This window comes from Centruroides vittatus, unplaced genomic scaffold (genome assembly GCF_030686945.1).
Source record: "Centruroides vittatus isolate TY-2023 unplaced genomic scaffold, ASM3068694v2 contig_975, whole genome shotgun sequence".
NCBI classification, from domain to species: domain Eukaryota; kingdom Metazoa; phylum Arthropoda; class Arachnida; order Scorpiones; family Buthidae; genus Centruroides; species Centruroides vittatus.
Window position 1 is genome coordinate 803215 of NW_027122648.1, and position 18305 is coordinate 821519.

General features: G+C 27.2%; 1 protein-coding gene across 3 annotated transcripts in view; it reads right to left on the bottom strand.

Annotated features, from left to right (window-relative positions):
• Positions 1-18305, bottom strand: part of LOC136985678 (histone deacetylase 4-like) — a 114795-nt gene that overhangs the window by 26582 nt on the left and 69908 nt on the right. For all 3 annotated transcript variants that reach the window (XM_067283004.1, XM_067283005.1, XM_067283003.1), the window contains 7 exons: positions 17680-17802; positions 10382-10505; positions 9893-10052; positions 8355-8517; positions 2351-2606; positions 494-625; positions 260-393 (listed from right to left, as the gene is read on the bottom strand). In XM_067283004.1, the coding sequence (XP_067139105.1) occupies positions 260-393; positions 494-625; positions 2351-2606; positions 8355-8517; positions 9893-10052; positions 10382-10505; positions 17680-17802 (1092 nt within the window). The remainder of the gene's footprint in view (positions 1-259; positions 394-493; positions 626-2350; positions 2607-8354; positions 8518-9892; positions 10053-10381; positions 10506-17679; positions 17803-18305) is intronic.

The window sequence follows — 18305 nt, forward strand, 5'->3', positions numbered from 1 at the left end:
CAGAAAATATGTTTTAATACCTTGCACATGTGTAATGAATAAGATATTTCTTTTTAATAACTGTTGACAAAATTTTGCTATACTTAGCTGTTGTAATATTTAAACATTACTGTTAAGCAAAGAAATGTATGCACTTATATAATATGTCAGCCAAGTGGTTATTGTTAATTTATATGATAAGTTACTTTAAAAAATTATTGAAATGTTTATAATAAACATTAAATGTTATCAAAGCACACAACTATCATTTCAAACTTACTTCACATCGTGAAATTAAACCTGTTTCTTGTAACCTTGCCCATATACTCTGTAATCGTCCACCATGTTCTGGATGATGTGAATTGTTCCCACAAATGCACTGATGTTTCAGCATTAAACTATCATAAACAACACCTGAAAAGGTAATGATTAAAGTATTAATATAAAACTTAAAAATTAGACTAATTTAGACATTTATACAAAATTTAATTCTTTACAATATCTACAATCTTACCAGTTGTAAATGTATGTCTTGTTGTAATAGAATTATCAGGAGGACTTCCTACTGGACTTAAAGCAACAAGAGGACTGGAAAGAGCACGAGACAATGGTCGAGCCATATGTATCCGAGATGTAAATGCAGTTCCTTAAATATTAAATTTCAATATTTTAGAATAATAAGTTATCTAAAATTAGTTATTTTATTATTCAATGTTTATTTATTTTTTATCTTATTTTATATTTTAACATTATTTATGCATATTTGTTACATTAATATTTAAATTAAATATTTGGTATATATATCAAAAGTATTCAATGTTGAATTTTAATTTAACATGCCTCTGAAGTATATCTAGAATGTTCGATTTTGTTATTTAATTTCTATTAATGCATTTTCATTAATGTAACAATAATTTTAAAAATTTTGCATATACAGTAGAGCGTCGATAAGTGGAACGTCGGTAAGTGGAATGGCCGGAAAGTGGAACGATTTTCAGTCGGACTGTGTCGTGCTGAATCGAATGTTTTTGATACTAAATTTACTTCTAAAGTATAATTTTCATGTTTTTTATATTCTTCAATATATTTATTTTGTTTGTACAAAATGCAGAAATAATTTTTAACGATACGATAGCCTCGATGATTATTATAAAAATTTTCGTTAGGCTTAAAATCAATGAAAATTCAACACGAAGCGACATGCAACAGAGAAAAATTTGAACATCGGACAGGTTAATGTATTTTTTCGTACAAAGTCGGAAACTGGAACAAATCATTAACTGGAAGGACCCCAGTCCCCAATTGGTTCCACTTATCGACGCTCTACTGTACATACATGCATTAGATTAATATTTCAAAAATATTTTCAAATTAAGTGGAAAATTTACATTTAGCAAATTTCAACTAAAAGTTCAAAAAAATAATGATTAAATAGCATAATTTTTGATAATGCATTCTAATACCAAATTCTTGTATTTGCATCTTCATATATATAAATGGTCAAAAATTATAACTGATAAAAAAAAAACCAATAAATTTTTTTACAATAAAGATTTTGGGAAGTCATATCATTATCACATAGTATCAGTAACCCATGATATTGAGAAAATTTCATGGAAAGCAATTATATACATATGATTTGTTTATCAAAAATCTAATTATTATTATAAAACTTTTTATTTCTGTAAATATATCTATGAAATTTATTATCTCCATCCTTAATAAGAATATAGATATACAGCATTCAGTAAAGAAGACATTGTTAAAAGGCTCAGTGTGATATGGTGTTCTTCTTAACATATACTACATATGAATTTTCATTTGTAGTCTACATTCAGAAAACTTAATACATTGCATACTAAAAAAATTTTTATTTTGTAATTATTTCGTCCGATGGTTCTTTTTATTTCTAATATTTGAAGACAAAATTTGCCCAAGTAGGGATCACCATTTATTAGTTTTGCATTCCAGCACACACTTTTCTGTGGATAAAACGTCAAAACACCCGAAGAAGTACCTTCTCGGGGTGTTTCGACTTTTGGTAACAAGGATGTTCATATATCACCAGTTCCAATTTTAGAAAATCTTTGTATTTTTAATTGGACATTTTTGTGTTTTTAAAAGGACTTTTTAGCTTTTTGGCTAGAAAGAAAGGTTGGGTGCTGAAAATGTATTGACTGGAACGCAGAGCTAATAAATGGTGATCCCTACTTGGGTGAATTTTATCTTCAAATATTACAAAAAAAAATTTATTTATTGCTGTTATTAGTAATATTTAATAACACTTTAGTAACAAATATAACAAATTAGTTTAATTTCTTGAGAATAGTTAGTAAATTCTATAAATTAGTATTTTGATTAGAAGTTTTACCTTCATTGATTTGTGGTGTAGGTTGCTCCATCAAGTTTTGTTGTTGAAAAAACGTTTCGTGTTGTTTAATAATATCTACATCACCATTATCATCTTTCCTTTTACCATCAGTCAAATCAATCACTTCTGGTGGAGAAACTTGCTGTTCATTACATGAATCTTTCATTTCTTGTGCCATAACTGCTTCGTTTTCTTCTTCAACATTTTCAACTTGACTTTTACTACCTGCTCTTGTTAAAACTGTTTGACGTATGTGCTAAAGATAATAAAAAACTTTATTTTTAATAAATAGTTAAAATTTTTACTTATTTAAATGCATTTTTATGTATGATGATAAACACCACTAAATTAAAAATGTAATTATTTTGATTTTACTGTTATGAATTAAATATAAGTAAAATATTAATTTATTATTAATTACCTATATTCTAAATAGGACTTTATACAAAAATTATCAAAAACTATTAAAAGTTTTTTTTCAATTTTTATACATAGAAAATATCAATATATATATAAATGTTTTCTTCAAAAATATAAAAAATAAAAAAGTAATATTGATGAAACAAAAACTCAAATTATGAAAATATTTAGACATTTTCAATATAAATTTGAATAATTACATTAGTATTACAAAGTCAAACAACCACCGGATTACACCAGACTACTTTTCCATGGTCATATTTAATTAATTACTAAACAATTTGTCATTAAAAGAAGGCATTAGGCACTACCTTTTATTGAATTTAATAAATATAATTAAGGCTGGCTGAGTACCATGGGTAGGAGTTTATAAGACGAGGGCTCTGAAGATATTCCCAGTTGACACTGTAAGTAATCCTAAATTTATGAAATTTATGGTTTTTTCTGTTTTTTAAAAATAAGTCAATGTCTTCATTATATCCTTTCACACTCCTCAGAAACACAGTTGTCTTTTCCTGGTTAAGTTGACTTTTTATTAGAGGCTACTCATCCACTGAGATGTGTGAAAGGATGTAATGAAGATGTTTATTGATTTTTAAATATTAATGTTATCTTGGCAAATGCATGACTTTATTTTGATCAGTTATAGGTTAGATCAGGAATCTCCAAAGTGGTTGATATGGAAGTTTTGGGGGGTTGAAAATTTGTCACAGATACATTAAAAATGGTTCATTAAAAATTATTAGTCCAATTGATTATATTTATGAAATTCTGGATATTTCAGGATATTGTACATTCATGAATTGTAAATAGATCTTTTCTATGTAAATGTTGTGTGGATTAATAATTCTAGTTCATCAGATTTATTTATTATTGTTTATGCAAAGCACATATTAATGCAAAGTAGTGGTCCTGTGAATGAGGATAGGCATTTCAATATTATCAAGTTTGGTTAATATGTAATACAAAGCATGTTGTGGTTTTGTGAATTCAACTATATCATCCAAAGTATCATTTAAAACACAGCACACTGCTTCCAGCTTCCCTGAATTCACACAAGCCAAAGTGGCAACACTAGTTGCATTATGACCAGAATGTATTCTTCAACTTTAACACTGATCACAATGCTTATCACGTCAATGTTATCATTGTTGGTAATGTCATATATGCCTCACCAGTGATGTTCATTCTAACTCTAAAAATTACATGTGCTCTTATAGTTGGTTCTTTGTATGCTATGACAATGCTAAATGATTATGCACAATACAAACCAGAAATTAATAAGATTGAGAGATTTTTGATTAAAAATCTATGGTTTTATGAAATAGTTCTTATTATGGTACTTTTCTATTATATTCCCTCATTTCATGTTGCATCAGAATTGAAGAAACAGACTATTCAAAAATTCAAAATCAAATTTTCTTTTATAATAACTAAAACAAATTTTCTGAAAGCTTTAAACTACTTTAAATAACTTAATTTTGTTACATTAAAGCACACTTCAAAAAATTCAAAACTGAAATTTATTTTAAAATTAATCATGATGATTATCCTAAATCATTACGATTATGTACTGTACATTTTGTTAATTTTGTTACATTATTATACGTTTGACAGCATTATAGTTGATTAATTTGTTATATTTACTTACTACTATAAGTAAATGCTTTAATATTTACTTTCCTTAACTTAGTTACAACTCACATTTAAAAATTGCAGGGAAAACTTAAGTGATAATTCCTCAAGCTGACAAAGCTCAAGTCTAAAAGAAATGACAAAATTAACTTTTAACCTGTGTATCTATGTTTCAGTCTATATACTAAAAATGCTCCCAAAAATTGAGTTGACGCAATTTCAACTTGCTTTTAACACACCTAGCATAACTATATCTTATTACTTTTTTGAAAAAATATTGAAAATGCAATATATCACATACTTGTTGAATACATACAAATCCTTCACTTTTATGCAAATTGAAATAGTGAACAAATACATCATTCTCCTAAACAGTATGTCTAATTTAAAATGCTGACCAAATAGATTAATTTTCATATCAACAGCTAACAGTGAATTATTTGTAAAATAAATCTTTTCTTAAAAATAATTAATACTTAAATTTGCTGTAAATATGAAAATAAACTTTATTTTAAAAATTTCACAAATAAATTCTTAGATTTTAATTTTTTCACACTTTAAATTCCTTATTTGAAATCATAGAGCAATTACCCTTTATCATTTCAGAAGCAACATGATAACTTAGGACCTGAGAGAACATGGTATGACACTAGAATGTGACATGTGGAAATATAATGGAAAAGTACCTTACTACTAATTGTTTTAATATCAAAAATAACAAAACAATCAAATTACAATATTAGGTTTGTAATTCTAAAGTCAAATACAAATAACTTCCACAGACATCCAAGCAAATAAATTTTTATTAAATTTGTACAATTTTAAGCATATCCAACTCCAGGATTCAATTTGGCAGGTAGGTCAGTCTATTATATCTAGTAGTTTTAATTGTCTTTCTACCAACTCTAACCAATGTTGAAAAACAAGCATTTATTCTATCTTCAAGCCACTGTATCACAAACTATATTTGGAGCAACACAATTTTATTTATTTATTTTTAAACATTTTTAAACATATCTAAACAAATTAAAACAGTGAAACAACTAGGAGAAAATTTAATTTTGTCATTTAATGGTATGACCAATTTTTGTAAAGTCTGCTTAATACAAACCTTGTTTATACAAAGTGCCAAATATATAAAAATATTTGCAAAATAATTCCTTCTAAAATTTCTTGTTATATAAATAAAAATCTAATCTGGGATAAGCTACATTTATTTATAATTAACATCATATAATGAATGCTAAATTAATTAAAACAAATTACAATATATACCAAGTGATCCTAATTAAAGTACTCCTATTAAATTCTGTCTAGAGAAAGATTTAACAGTCCAAATGCAATCAAATTTCACAAATTTAGTAGGTCACATTTCAGTATATGATATAGACATTTTTGAAAAAAAAAAAACAAAATTAATATCAAAACTCACCACTATAGCACTTTTGACAGTTGTAATCTTAATCTATGTGATTTTTGGGCAACTTAAGAAGTTTGGTTTATCAAGGACATGTTGCAAATTTAGCAGCATCGAAAGACAGTATGTGAGAAGCACCACAAAGGATCAATCATGACTGAGCATTGAACACACTGTTCACCATCAAATTTTATAACTTTAGAATGAAAAAAACAGTGAGTAGTATCTCCTGCATCTCTAAGATCTCTGTTTAGCACAAGTACAAGTACAAATAAAATGTTCATTGCTTCTAGTGCCAAAATAATGAGTTTTGGTACTAATTATTTTTTATGGACATGTTGCATGTAACCTGAAATGTCACCACACCAACTTCAGTTGCATTTGTACAATTAAATATCTTTCTACACAGTGCTAAATAAGATTCTTTAATTATGTTCAATAATATATATATATATATATATATATATATATATATTATATTTATATATATAGTATATATATTTTGAAATGAATCAAGTATATGAATCATATATTTTGAAATGAATCAAGATTTTTCTAATTACAAAATTTTACAACTATAAGAAAATTTAATGAAGTATGATATAAATAATTATATTTACTTTTGGTAGTAAAATAATTAAGCATAATAAATCTATTGAGTAAGTGTAATACATTTCTTATCACACTGAAAAAGTAATATACTAAATTATGATAACTTTTTTGATAATTATAAAAAAAAATTTCTATTTCCACCGACATTCAAATCATAGTTGAAATCTAATTTATAAAAGCAAGAAATTCTTATATAATTTGTTTAGAAATACAGAGCAGGTTTAATAACAAACCAAAAAAGTGCCATTAAATTCAAGAGGATGAGCAATATTGTAGCAATTCTGACACATGAAATTTCCAAAGTCAGAGTTAATTATAACAAACTGACAACACTGAGAACATGGCCACAGTTCTATGAAAGTATTTCCATGGCGAGGAGAACGGTGAATGAAGACTTAGAGAATCTTCCACAAAACTGTGGCCATTTTTGAACTTAGAACTTTACTCATACACCTCAATATGACTCATGCAGTTATCTCTGTACTGTACCTGCATTTGCTGATGAATGTAAATTGTCATTATACCCTCATTTGTTAAAAACTGAATACTACATTATTCTTCCTTTGTGCACTGCTTTAGAGGCACTCTTATATTGTATCTCAACATGTTGCCAGTCATGATTACTATTAAATATGACTTGGAAGTTTCATGTGTCAAAATTACTAAGATATTGACCATCATCTTGAATTTTAATGGCACTTTTCCAGTTTTCTCTGATGGACTTGTCTTGTATGAGGCATATTTGTAAAGACACAAAGTCCAGAAAATGTTTCTAAAGCATTTTATTTTTAGATTGATTTATAATACCTTTAGAACATATGTTTGTTTATTTTTCAACATAGTCACCATGAACCTCAATGCATTTGGTTAGCCTGGAAACAAATTTCTTGATGCCAGCATGATGAAAATCTCCTGCCCATTCTCATTTCATGTCACCACTATGTCTTGAATTTCTTCCTCCTCATCAAACTTATTTCCAGAGAGATGTTCCTTCAACTTTGTAAACAAGTGAAAATCAGTTGTTTCATGATCTGTTGAGCAACAGATGTTTCAAAACTTCCCACTTCAATATCCTCAACAACTCTTGTGTGAAGTGAAAAATAACATGTATGTGTGAAGTGAAAAATAACAGTGAATGTGGATGGACATTATAATGCAGTAGAACACCATTTTGTCACATTTTGCATGTTCATAACATCTTTGCCATAAACAGAAACAAGTTGCCAGTGAATTTCAGTGGCAGTTTCTCCTTTTGCACAAAAGAATTGAATCACTAAATGAACCTAGCACTTGGCAGTATTACAAACTGACATGGCCATTTTAAACACACACTGCAAGCATAATGATGATACAGTTAAAGTCAAGTGATCTTCTGTCACATGACTCAGATTCTATTAGACACAGCACTGCAGAAAACTGTGAAAAAAAATAATTTTCCTTGGATTTCTACTAATCTTGTATCTTTACTTTCTGAAATGCCTTGTATATTAACTAATTTTATATTAAAAACATTAAGTAAATGTTAATGTTAATTTAAATAATCTAAAAAATTTAATACAAATAAGAAATTATATCTATCATAAGTTAAAAAAATAATAATCAATTTTTAATAAATAAATATTTTTTAAAAAATTAGTTATTGCTATTCACCAGATATTAATTATTCCAAAAATCTCCATACTAAAATTTAATTAGTTCATTTCTATTTCAGAAATTCTTGATGTAATTAATGTGTAGTAAATTATCAATTATTATTAACAAAATATTCAAATGTCAGGTTACTACATTTTTATATTCTAGAATAAAATTAAGTGTTAAATGACTAAAGTCTGAAATTTAACAGATGATAGCTTTTCTTTTAGAACTGATTTTTTAAACATTTTGTCATTCTTAAAATAAAAATTCTTGAAAATATTTTACCTGTTTGAGCAAATTGTGTTGTTGCTGTTGTTCAAAAAGCTGTTTTTCTCTTAATAACTGCTCACTTTGTTGAGGAGACAAAATAAGATTTTGTGGTTGGAGCATAGGATGGCCTAGAGGAAGAGGGGCTGACTGAGTCCTACCAAGTGGCCTGTGAATATTTCTAATAGGAAAATAATAATATAAATAAATAATTTTGTATTGCATATCAAAGTCTACCATTAATAAATTAAATATAAACCTAATAGATTTTAATTTTGTCTATGAAAAATTGTTGTTATTTGAGATTCAACAAATGCATTTGTACATAAAGATAATTCAAAATTCTTTTATTTGAAATAAATATTTTTCAGTGTTAAGTAGCAGTTGTCAGATAAATATTTTATTTAATAGAACAAAATTACAATGAATCCATCATTGATCTGACAGAATTTCTAGCAGTAAATGTTATTAAAATTATTAATGTCTTAATTTTATCATTAACTAAAGCATATAATATATTTATTTATTCAAATAAAAAATATAATCCAAACTTTTGAAGATATTTATCAATAAATAACAAATAACAGAAAATAATAAAAAATGTAATTCATTATCTTAGAATTATTTCAATAAAGTAATCTCAGAAAAATAATTTTGTTAAAATAACTCAAGAAAAAATTTATTAAAAATTTATTTAATATAGCTTAATGATTACATTATAAATCGTATCAGTTAAACCAGTATATTCAAAGTAAGTGCCAACTTTTTAATAAAGATATACAAAGAAAGAAAATAGTTTTGACTATTTTCAAATTTCCAAGTTATTAATAGTCATATCATTTAAATAAGTTTTTCCAATTGCTTACAACTGTAATAATAATAATCATAGTTAATTACTGGAAAAATTTAAGCATAAGTTATGTTATAAGTTATGTAATTTAAATGGAAACAAAAATTACAGTATTATGTAAAATTTTTAAACAATTCACTGAAAACTTCCACATTAACAATTGAAATATTTAATCAAAAATATATTTTTTTAAAATTTTAAACAAATTCTTAAAAATCCATTTTAAAATAAAAGTACTAGTTCCAGCCTCTTGAAATAACTAAAACCAGCAATTCAGATTTAATGATCATCAGTTCAAATTTAGAAAACTATTAAAAACTAAAATTTATATATTTACTATTAAAGACAATACAAAATACTTTATAATAAACAACTAATCTACTATTTTTTTTTTTTTTTAAATAAATTTTTCAATGAAAATCTGTTTATAATATATTATTATTTAATTTCAGAAACTCTATAATATGAAATATGTAGAATGTTTTACTCAAAAGTGATGATTTAAAAATAAACTTGCCATACAAAGTATGATTTATGATCAAGAGTGTAAACTAGTTAGAAAGATATTACATCCATATGATGTAAAATATGTAATTTTTGATATCTGGAATATACAGAGAAATAAATATTGATATAAAATTTGCTTTAGAGATGATAATAAAGCACACTGTATATTTAAAAGTACATAGAATATTCCAAACATTACCTGTGAAGTCGAGCTTGGGCAACTTGGGCGTCAGTTATGACAGTTCCTGGTGGATATATATTTGGTACTACTGCAATGTTTGATGTGCGTGCTTGTTCTAATACTTTCATTCTATGTTCAATATACACTGGACTAGTTGGAGTGAATTCACCATCTATGACTAAAAATAATCATTTTTGTTATTTTTAAAAAATTTTTTAAGATAACTATAACTAATACTTTAAGATTAATATTTTTAGTCAAAAAATATGTGTATTTGGAATATCAGTATATATTTAAACTGCTATTTAACATTTGAAACATTCACTAGATAAACAACATTCCATTAGTGCTAATATTAGCTTCTACTTAAACAGTTACTTGACATTTATAAACAGAATGTTGAAAAAGAAATAAAATTTCCAAAAACAGATTCATTAATTTTGTAAATATTATTATTTTTTGTTTTTTGCTATTACTAGGAAAAAATTTTAAAAAAATTCAAAATACCTGGTAAGGCTGGATAAAATGGCAACGATGATTGAAGCATATGTGATGTGAGGGGTATTCCTAAGCGAGATGCCGCCATTGCTCGTACCTGTGCCTCTGATGTTGTGACTAAAGATTTACTTTCCTAAAATATATATAAATATTCTGTAATATCTTATATATGTATAGAAATTAAGTATTATTTTATTCAATTTTTATTATTTTTATCAATTTATTTCAAACATACATTTACATTGATTATGAGAAATTACTAAAAATACTAAAAGAATGCAGTAAAACATAAAAATAAAAAAAAACAAATTATCAAAAAACTACTTTGCATCTTATGACAGCAAGAAGTTTCATTGAAATCATATAAAACATTAATATAAAAATTTAATTAAATTAGTTTTTGTGAGAATAAACACATTAAAAACTTATAAATAGAAAATAAACTGCAGGATAATCATATATTATGAATCTTATAAACTATTATCAATTTACAGTCAAACCATGATATAGCACTCTCCTAAGTACCACCACCCTAGTAAAGCAGCAAATAAATCCTTTAAACAGATCTTCCTCTTAAATATTAAATGAAGGACCCTTCAGTATCTGTGAATTAATTGCATTGTAAAACAACATTGAAAGTCGTTATTTGGTGATAACAAACCCAAACTTATGTATGGATTAAATTACTAAACATAATTCTTATTGTTTGAAGTTTCAGTTTAGCACCACAATTACTGCCAATTTCAGAGATAAACAAAGTAAACTAGTGATGACACTATATTCGACTGTATATACATAATTCTAATACCTATCTATTCAGTAAAAACTAAAGTTCAAAATTGTACATTATTAAGATCTTTTAAGATTGATTGATGAAGTTTTCTACTATGTAAAAAAATCTGATTCTCAAATTACAATTCTAATATAGTTTTATTGACAAGTTTTACAAATTTTTAATAGCTTCATCTTTGTATAAACAAAACTGCATTAAGAATAAATCATTTTAACAAAATATATATATATATGTATATCTGAATTTCAGTTGAGATATACAAAAATATCTATAAAAGACACAAATCTATTGGTATAAGCTAAGTTTAATGAATATCTACATATTTTAAATAGTATCTATTTTTAGTTATAATTTAATTTAATTATATACTATTTAGTTAAAAACAAGCATTATTATTCATCAAAATTAAAAGGATAATGTATGCTATCAGTTATTAGAATAAGAGATATTTGCAATATTCAAAATACTTATGCAATGTAAGACTATCATTCACCATAAAAGCTATAAAAATTTTGTTTGCTTGTATTCAACTATTTTATTACAATAGTATTCAACACAATCAAGTATAAATTTAATTAATCTTTGAAGACTGTGGAGAACTTGAATAATATCTATTTTATATACTTTATAATTAGTAATTAAAATTTCCAATTCTTTAATATATTTTTTCTGATTCAAGTTCTTTCAATCTTAAAAGCAGTCTTAAATCTGGTTTTGGTCAACTTTTTAATAATTTCTCAATTAGTACTATCTAACTCTTTCCTGAGTTATATAATACTTCACTCTAAAGCAAAATTATTTCAATATTTATAGCTTAATTAACATTCCAAAAATCTTGATAAATATTAATGTATAGTATGCAATTGCTATGAAGAAACTGAGAAATAAATTGAATCATTTCACAAAAAGAAATCAAAATTTTGAGTCAAAGATCACAAAAAGGCTAATAAAATGTCTGTTTACTTTCTGATCACAATAAATAATAATTTACAAAATATTAGAAAATAAAATAATATCCTTAAAGATGAAAATGAAGAATACACTCATTGACAAAAACTATGTATCAAAAAGATGTTGGAATTGAATGAAATTTTATTAGCATGAAAATAATGATTATGGTAATAAGTGATTACAATATCTTGGCCAACAGACAGTTCTGACAGAACAATGATACAATTTAAAACAACCTTTAGTATCTTCCTGTTGTCTAAATATATGCACTCAGTCAAGAACACATTCCAGATCCCTCACATTCATAGATAATCGAAGCTGGCATTCCATCTAATTCCATAAATGCTCACTGAATGACAATTCTAAAGACAGGGAAGGCCAAGGAAGTGTGGTCTAACGTGAAGAGACATTCCTGAAAAATTCTAGCTGGTTGGTAGAAAACAGCTGTTTGCAGCCTTGTTATGAAAGGTAACATAAGGGCCGAAGGTCTGTACCTTGTACCACTATTATAGGTAACTAATATGAGAGGGCCTCAAGACCAGTCTGCTAGCAGTGGAGATAATACCACTAAACAGTAAAGACAAAATTCAAGCACTCACCAGTGGTCCTTCACACTAACACAATACTTGTTCATTCTAAAACAGAAACCAGGATTTGCTGCTAAAGACAATATTCTATCAGTCTGTAGCAATCCATACTTCTCTAATATGGCACCACTGCAAACGAAGCCACTGATATAGCACTGACAAATGATATGAGAAGATGGTATTCTGTATTAAGGATTTCACCTGTCACTGGAAGATAGACAAAGATGATGTTGCAGCTGTTTGTGCTTGTTTCATGATCAGAAAATCATCTCTTCTGGTTGTTGGAGAGGTCCAGAGCCTGTCACTATGTATATATTCCTTCATATATCCATTACTCTCAACAAATCTCCATGGTCAGATCATAATGGCCGAGACATTTACAACACCATAATAATATTGCAAGAAATTCTATTATAATTTTGTGCATCGAAATTCCAATTCTGTTTAATTCCAATTCTTTATAATTCGCTTATAATGATAGTGGGAAATTTGATGTAACACCCATCCTGATCCCTAAAGCCAATGATGTGGTCTTTCTCAAACTTCATCAACCATGTGTAATGCCATTGACTGAACCGTATAAGCATGCAAAGTATTTGAAGATCTCCAAATAAGTATACTGTAAATTCTGAACACAACTTCTGCAAGCCTTTTTATAGGATACTGGAGTAGCAATTTTAAGGCATTCTGGTAGCACTACTTGGCATACAATAAGACAATAACTGCAATCATTTTTTACATGTCTGAGATACAGCTGCATGCTGAGTTTTTTAGTAATCAAACAATTCTATCTAGGTGCATAACTTTTTTTAATGGGTGCATTTCAGAGAATAAGGTCAAACTTGATTATTAAAGGCATTGAAAAAAGTGTTAAGCTACAGAAATACTAACCAAAGCAATTACTGTTAATTAAAAAAATATAAGGCAGTGTTACATGTAAAATTAACAAACTTACTAACTAAAATTTTAAGAATTCTAATCCAAATGAATGATCATTTCTTGGTCTTCAATCAGCGCCAGATCAAATAGGTGCGAGGCCCGATTGAACTTTTTTTTGCGGGGCCCCTCAAACTTTAAGTAACAAAATTAATTAACAGTTAATTTACTTATTGAAGTATGTTGTTTTATTTTTAATAATAATATACCTAGATATTTATTTTTGTAACATGTACTACTTTTAAATATATAAATTTTGATGTGATGTGGGGCCCCTTCAAGCGCGGGGCCCGATTGGCACCAATCGCTCCAATCGCCTCAAATCCTGCCCTGTCTTCAATGTGCACTTAGTAAAAATATACGTTATAGTTTTTTCACAGAATATTCCGAAATTATTATTTCGAATATTTTTAGAAAACATTATTATTTCTGAACTCATAATTTACGCAACGCCTTCCACCGGAAACAATGGCAACTTTTATTCTATGACGTCATTCAAATCATCCGCAACGTTAGTGCGTCGCATCGTATTAAGTCGCAAGATCGCGTCGCGACTAGCGACTAGCGACTAAGCTATTCGGATTCAACGTCCGGAGAATAAAAAAAATCGGAGCGACTTTCCCGTCGTGACGAATTATCGAATAGAATACTGTCAACAGGAGACAAACGTTGGTGCCTAGACGCCGACAGTGAGAAAACGAGGGAGGAAATTACAACATTCGAGTATTGATGTGTCGATGACTCGTTACGCCTGGACGAAAAAAATACATTAATGTAACTTACTATACTGTATATTTGATTAAAATTTCAGATTAATAACTGCGTATTGATTTCCAGATACATCCGAAAACAAGAAACGCGTTTAATATCTATTTAAACTAATTTGCAGAATAGAAAATTCGAAGACATTTTACAGACGAATCTGATAAACGTGTGTTAGAAAATTTCGAGAGAGAAATTCATTTACGAATTTCTCTACCAGAAGAAATAATACAAGGTAAATAAAGTATCAAAACATTCTCCGGACAAAACAGATCACATACTTTAATACTTTCCTTGTATATAGAATGATAAAATCGCGCAATATTAATTTAAAGTATAAGTGCGCCAAAAAGTATGATACTTTCGGTCAGAGCACCACAATTTATTAAATTCGGTGCTGTTGCATTGCAATCAAAGCTGAAAAACTATACTTTCAATAAATAAACCGACATGAAGAATTTGCTAAATTATTATTTGAAGTCAAATTCGAAAGACAATATCCTAGTAAGAAACGAATAAGAAAACCCGTTTGAAACATCAATCGATCTTCCAAAACTAAAATTAACACCCTTTCATTAATAGTTGTACGACTCATTTGCCTATGCAGCAATAAAACAATTACTCAATTAACAAACACTCTCTAGATGGTGAGAAAAACGATATATTTCTTCCAATGTTGATATTCGGAAACAAACGTGATATTCTCTTCTGTATATTATGGTGACGTCTCTCAATTTTTGTCGAATTTCCACCTCTACATATCGCTGCAGAGAGATAGAAAGGCTACTATAACTTACTTGTTAGTTACAACTACAGAGTGAGAAAAGTCGTTAAGTCTGCTTCCTAACTCGTCGTACAGTACAGTACATGTAAATTGTTTCTTAAAACAGCTTAAAATACTGAAAATTATCAACTGTGATTTAATTAATTTCTGAAAGTTTTCTTCAAATCAGCACTATATCGATACAATTGAAAAATCTATTAAAACTACCATAAAGTTTTGTTCGCCTGTCACGTAAATATGTGCTTCTAACGTATCATCTCTCAATTTAGAATAAACTAAATACTGTATATAGAGTAGTTAACAGTGCCGATATAGTGGTTATAAAATCAAGAATTTAAATGTTTGAATAACTTCAGGTAATGATCCAATTATGGTCGTAAAGATTTGTCAATAAATTTTTTTATAAATCTGTCTTAAAAACAAAAAGACATCAAATGTTCTTCAACCATTAGAAAATCTCACAAATAATCATTAAGTATAAGTTTTGGTTTAGAAAGAGGCACATAGGGCCCCAATAATTTGAGCAACATTCGTGACTCTCGATTGGTCATATAGCTATAAAAAAATGTATAGAGAAACACAGAATTACGGAGATGGTTTCATGTTAGCATTTTGTAACGTAAAATTAGACATCATTTAGTCACATATTTAGGTTTAATTAGATAATATAGACCACTGTGTTCTTTTAGCTATTTTACTTTTAAAACGATAAGCCTAAATAATAATAATTCCTGAGCCCAATCTCCAAGCCTAATAATTCGTAAAATAATTTATTTTACAATTATTTTACAAATTATTTTATTAGAATCGAAAACAACTTTATTACTTTACAAAAAACGAATAAAATTATTTATTTTTATTTAGATACTCTCAAAAAGATATTTTCACAACAATGTGTGAAGTGCAAAAGAATTACAGTGTACTGTACATACGATAGAATTACATAAAGTGTAAATAGGCTTAATTTAAATTAAACATTTAGAGATGCAAAATCTGGTTTTATGTAACAAAAACTTTATCTGTCCTTTTAACTATCTCGGAATAAAACTACATATAACTATATTCAAATTGCTTTGCGTTAAAACATATGTTAAGGTCCGTTTAAAATACATATTGCTAGAACTTATAAACTTATTTTTCACAATAGCTAACTAAAGAAAGACACTAACACAAGTTCTATTATTTTTAATTTCGTCTACCAGAATATTCGATTTAAATAATAATAATTATTATGTTATACTTGTTTGACTAACTATGACTTAACTTTAGTCCCGCAAAGCACTTGGCACCGGTATTAGCTGAGAGAGACATTTACAACACCATAATAATATTGCAAGAAATTCTATTATAATTTTGTGCATCGAGATTCAATTCTGTTTAATTCCAATTCTTATAATTCGCTTATAAATTACTTATAATATAATTATCAAATTCCGGGAAGAAAAATGATGCAACACTTTCCATAACATCCTCTTCATTTATTATATATTCACTAAAACCTGTTTAAAACGTAACACGACAGTACTGGCCAGAATTTTCCGTTTGCCAGAAAATCATACAGTGTTATGGTTCTTATCAACTACTGTAACTCCTTGAGAGATAGGTAGAAATAACAATGAATGTTTATATTGTCACAATGAAAGTTACAGTGTACTCTTAACAAAGGAAAAATATAATAGACTGTAACTCTACCGTGTCTAGCTACAGTATAAATTTTGATTTACGATTTAGCTGTTGTTATATCGAAAAATTCCGCTTTAGTCCGATTACGGTAGGCAACTGGTATTTAAAAAAGTATTCCGTTTTAGTGCTAGGTTTCTGACTTACTGAGATTTTATGTAGAAAATCGTTTCATTCCCAGATTTATTTTCCGTTTAGACAAGTTTATTTTGTGGAGGGTTCGTTTTAGACAAGTTTTATTGCGTTTTGCAAAATTTCCATTGAATTAAATTGTTATATGGTTTTTATTATTTTTTAAATAAATAAATCTTCTACCACAAATTTATTAAGAAAATCAAAAAACGCCCAGATTAATTTATTTACAATTATATTAAACGAGAATAACATAGTGACAACTTCATTTAGTGAATACTGTAACAAATTTCGTAATTTCTCTCTCTCAAAGATACATTTAAACTTTATAGTGTGAGGTGATATCAAGGAATATCATATTTAAAATAAATATATGGAGATTGTTAAGTCACGTTGACCATGTTGATGATGATGATAAATTTCATTATTGAATTATTTCTTTGTGAATAGTATTTAAACATTTTTTTTTTTTTTTTTGTGTCCAAATTTTTCTGACAGATTATCAGGTACAATTTCTTAAACAGATTGAGAAAATGATATATATATATCATTTCCTCAAACACTTGAAAAATTTAATTTTAAAATTATTATTTTCTTTAAATACTTTGTTAAATACGTTATTGATTGTCATTAAAGAAAATATTTCTATATTCTAGTAAAATTTTAATACTAAAATACTTACAGCTGAATTATGAACTGGGGGTCTTCCCAGAGAAATATTTGGCATTGATGGGGAAGAATACAAAGTGAGATCGCTGACACTTCCCTGTCCCGTTAAAGAATGAAATGGAGATGTGCCAGGCTTCTAAAATAATAATAATAATAATAAAAAACCATTATCTGTTAAGCAACAATACAAAATCGTACATTCAAATATAAAAATTTTGAGTAAGAGTGACGAAAATTCAAAGCTCTGTGTGAAAAAATAACATTGAAAATTTTAAAATATTCATTTCTTTACTCAGAAATTTGAAAATTCGAAAACTTATAATTCACTTTCAAAAACTTACACATAATTACGTTAATGTGTAAAACATACATTTAAAAAAAAAAAACAACATAAGAAATTAAAAGAATTTGTATCAATTTTAATTAAAAACGGATATTTAAATCGTTCATAAATCATCAGAAAACACGACTCCTCGACAAAATCTGGACTGAGACCCATTCAGATTTCAATGTCAAAAACTAAATCAAGTCATTCTATACCACCGTCCCACCGTCATTATAAAATCCTATAATTAAACAATAGCAAAAATATTGTAACGTGATTGAAAATTTATGAAAAAAAATTGTAGTAGTTTCATA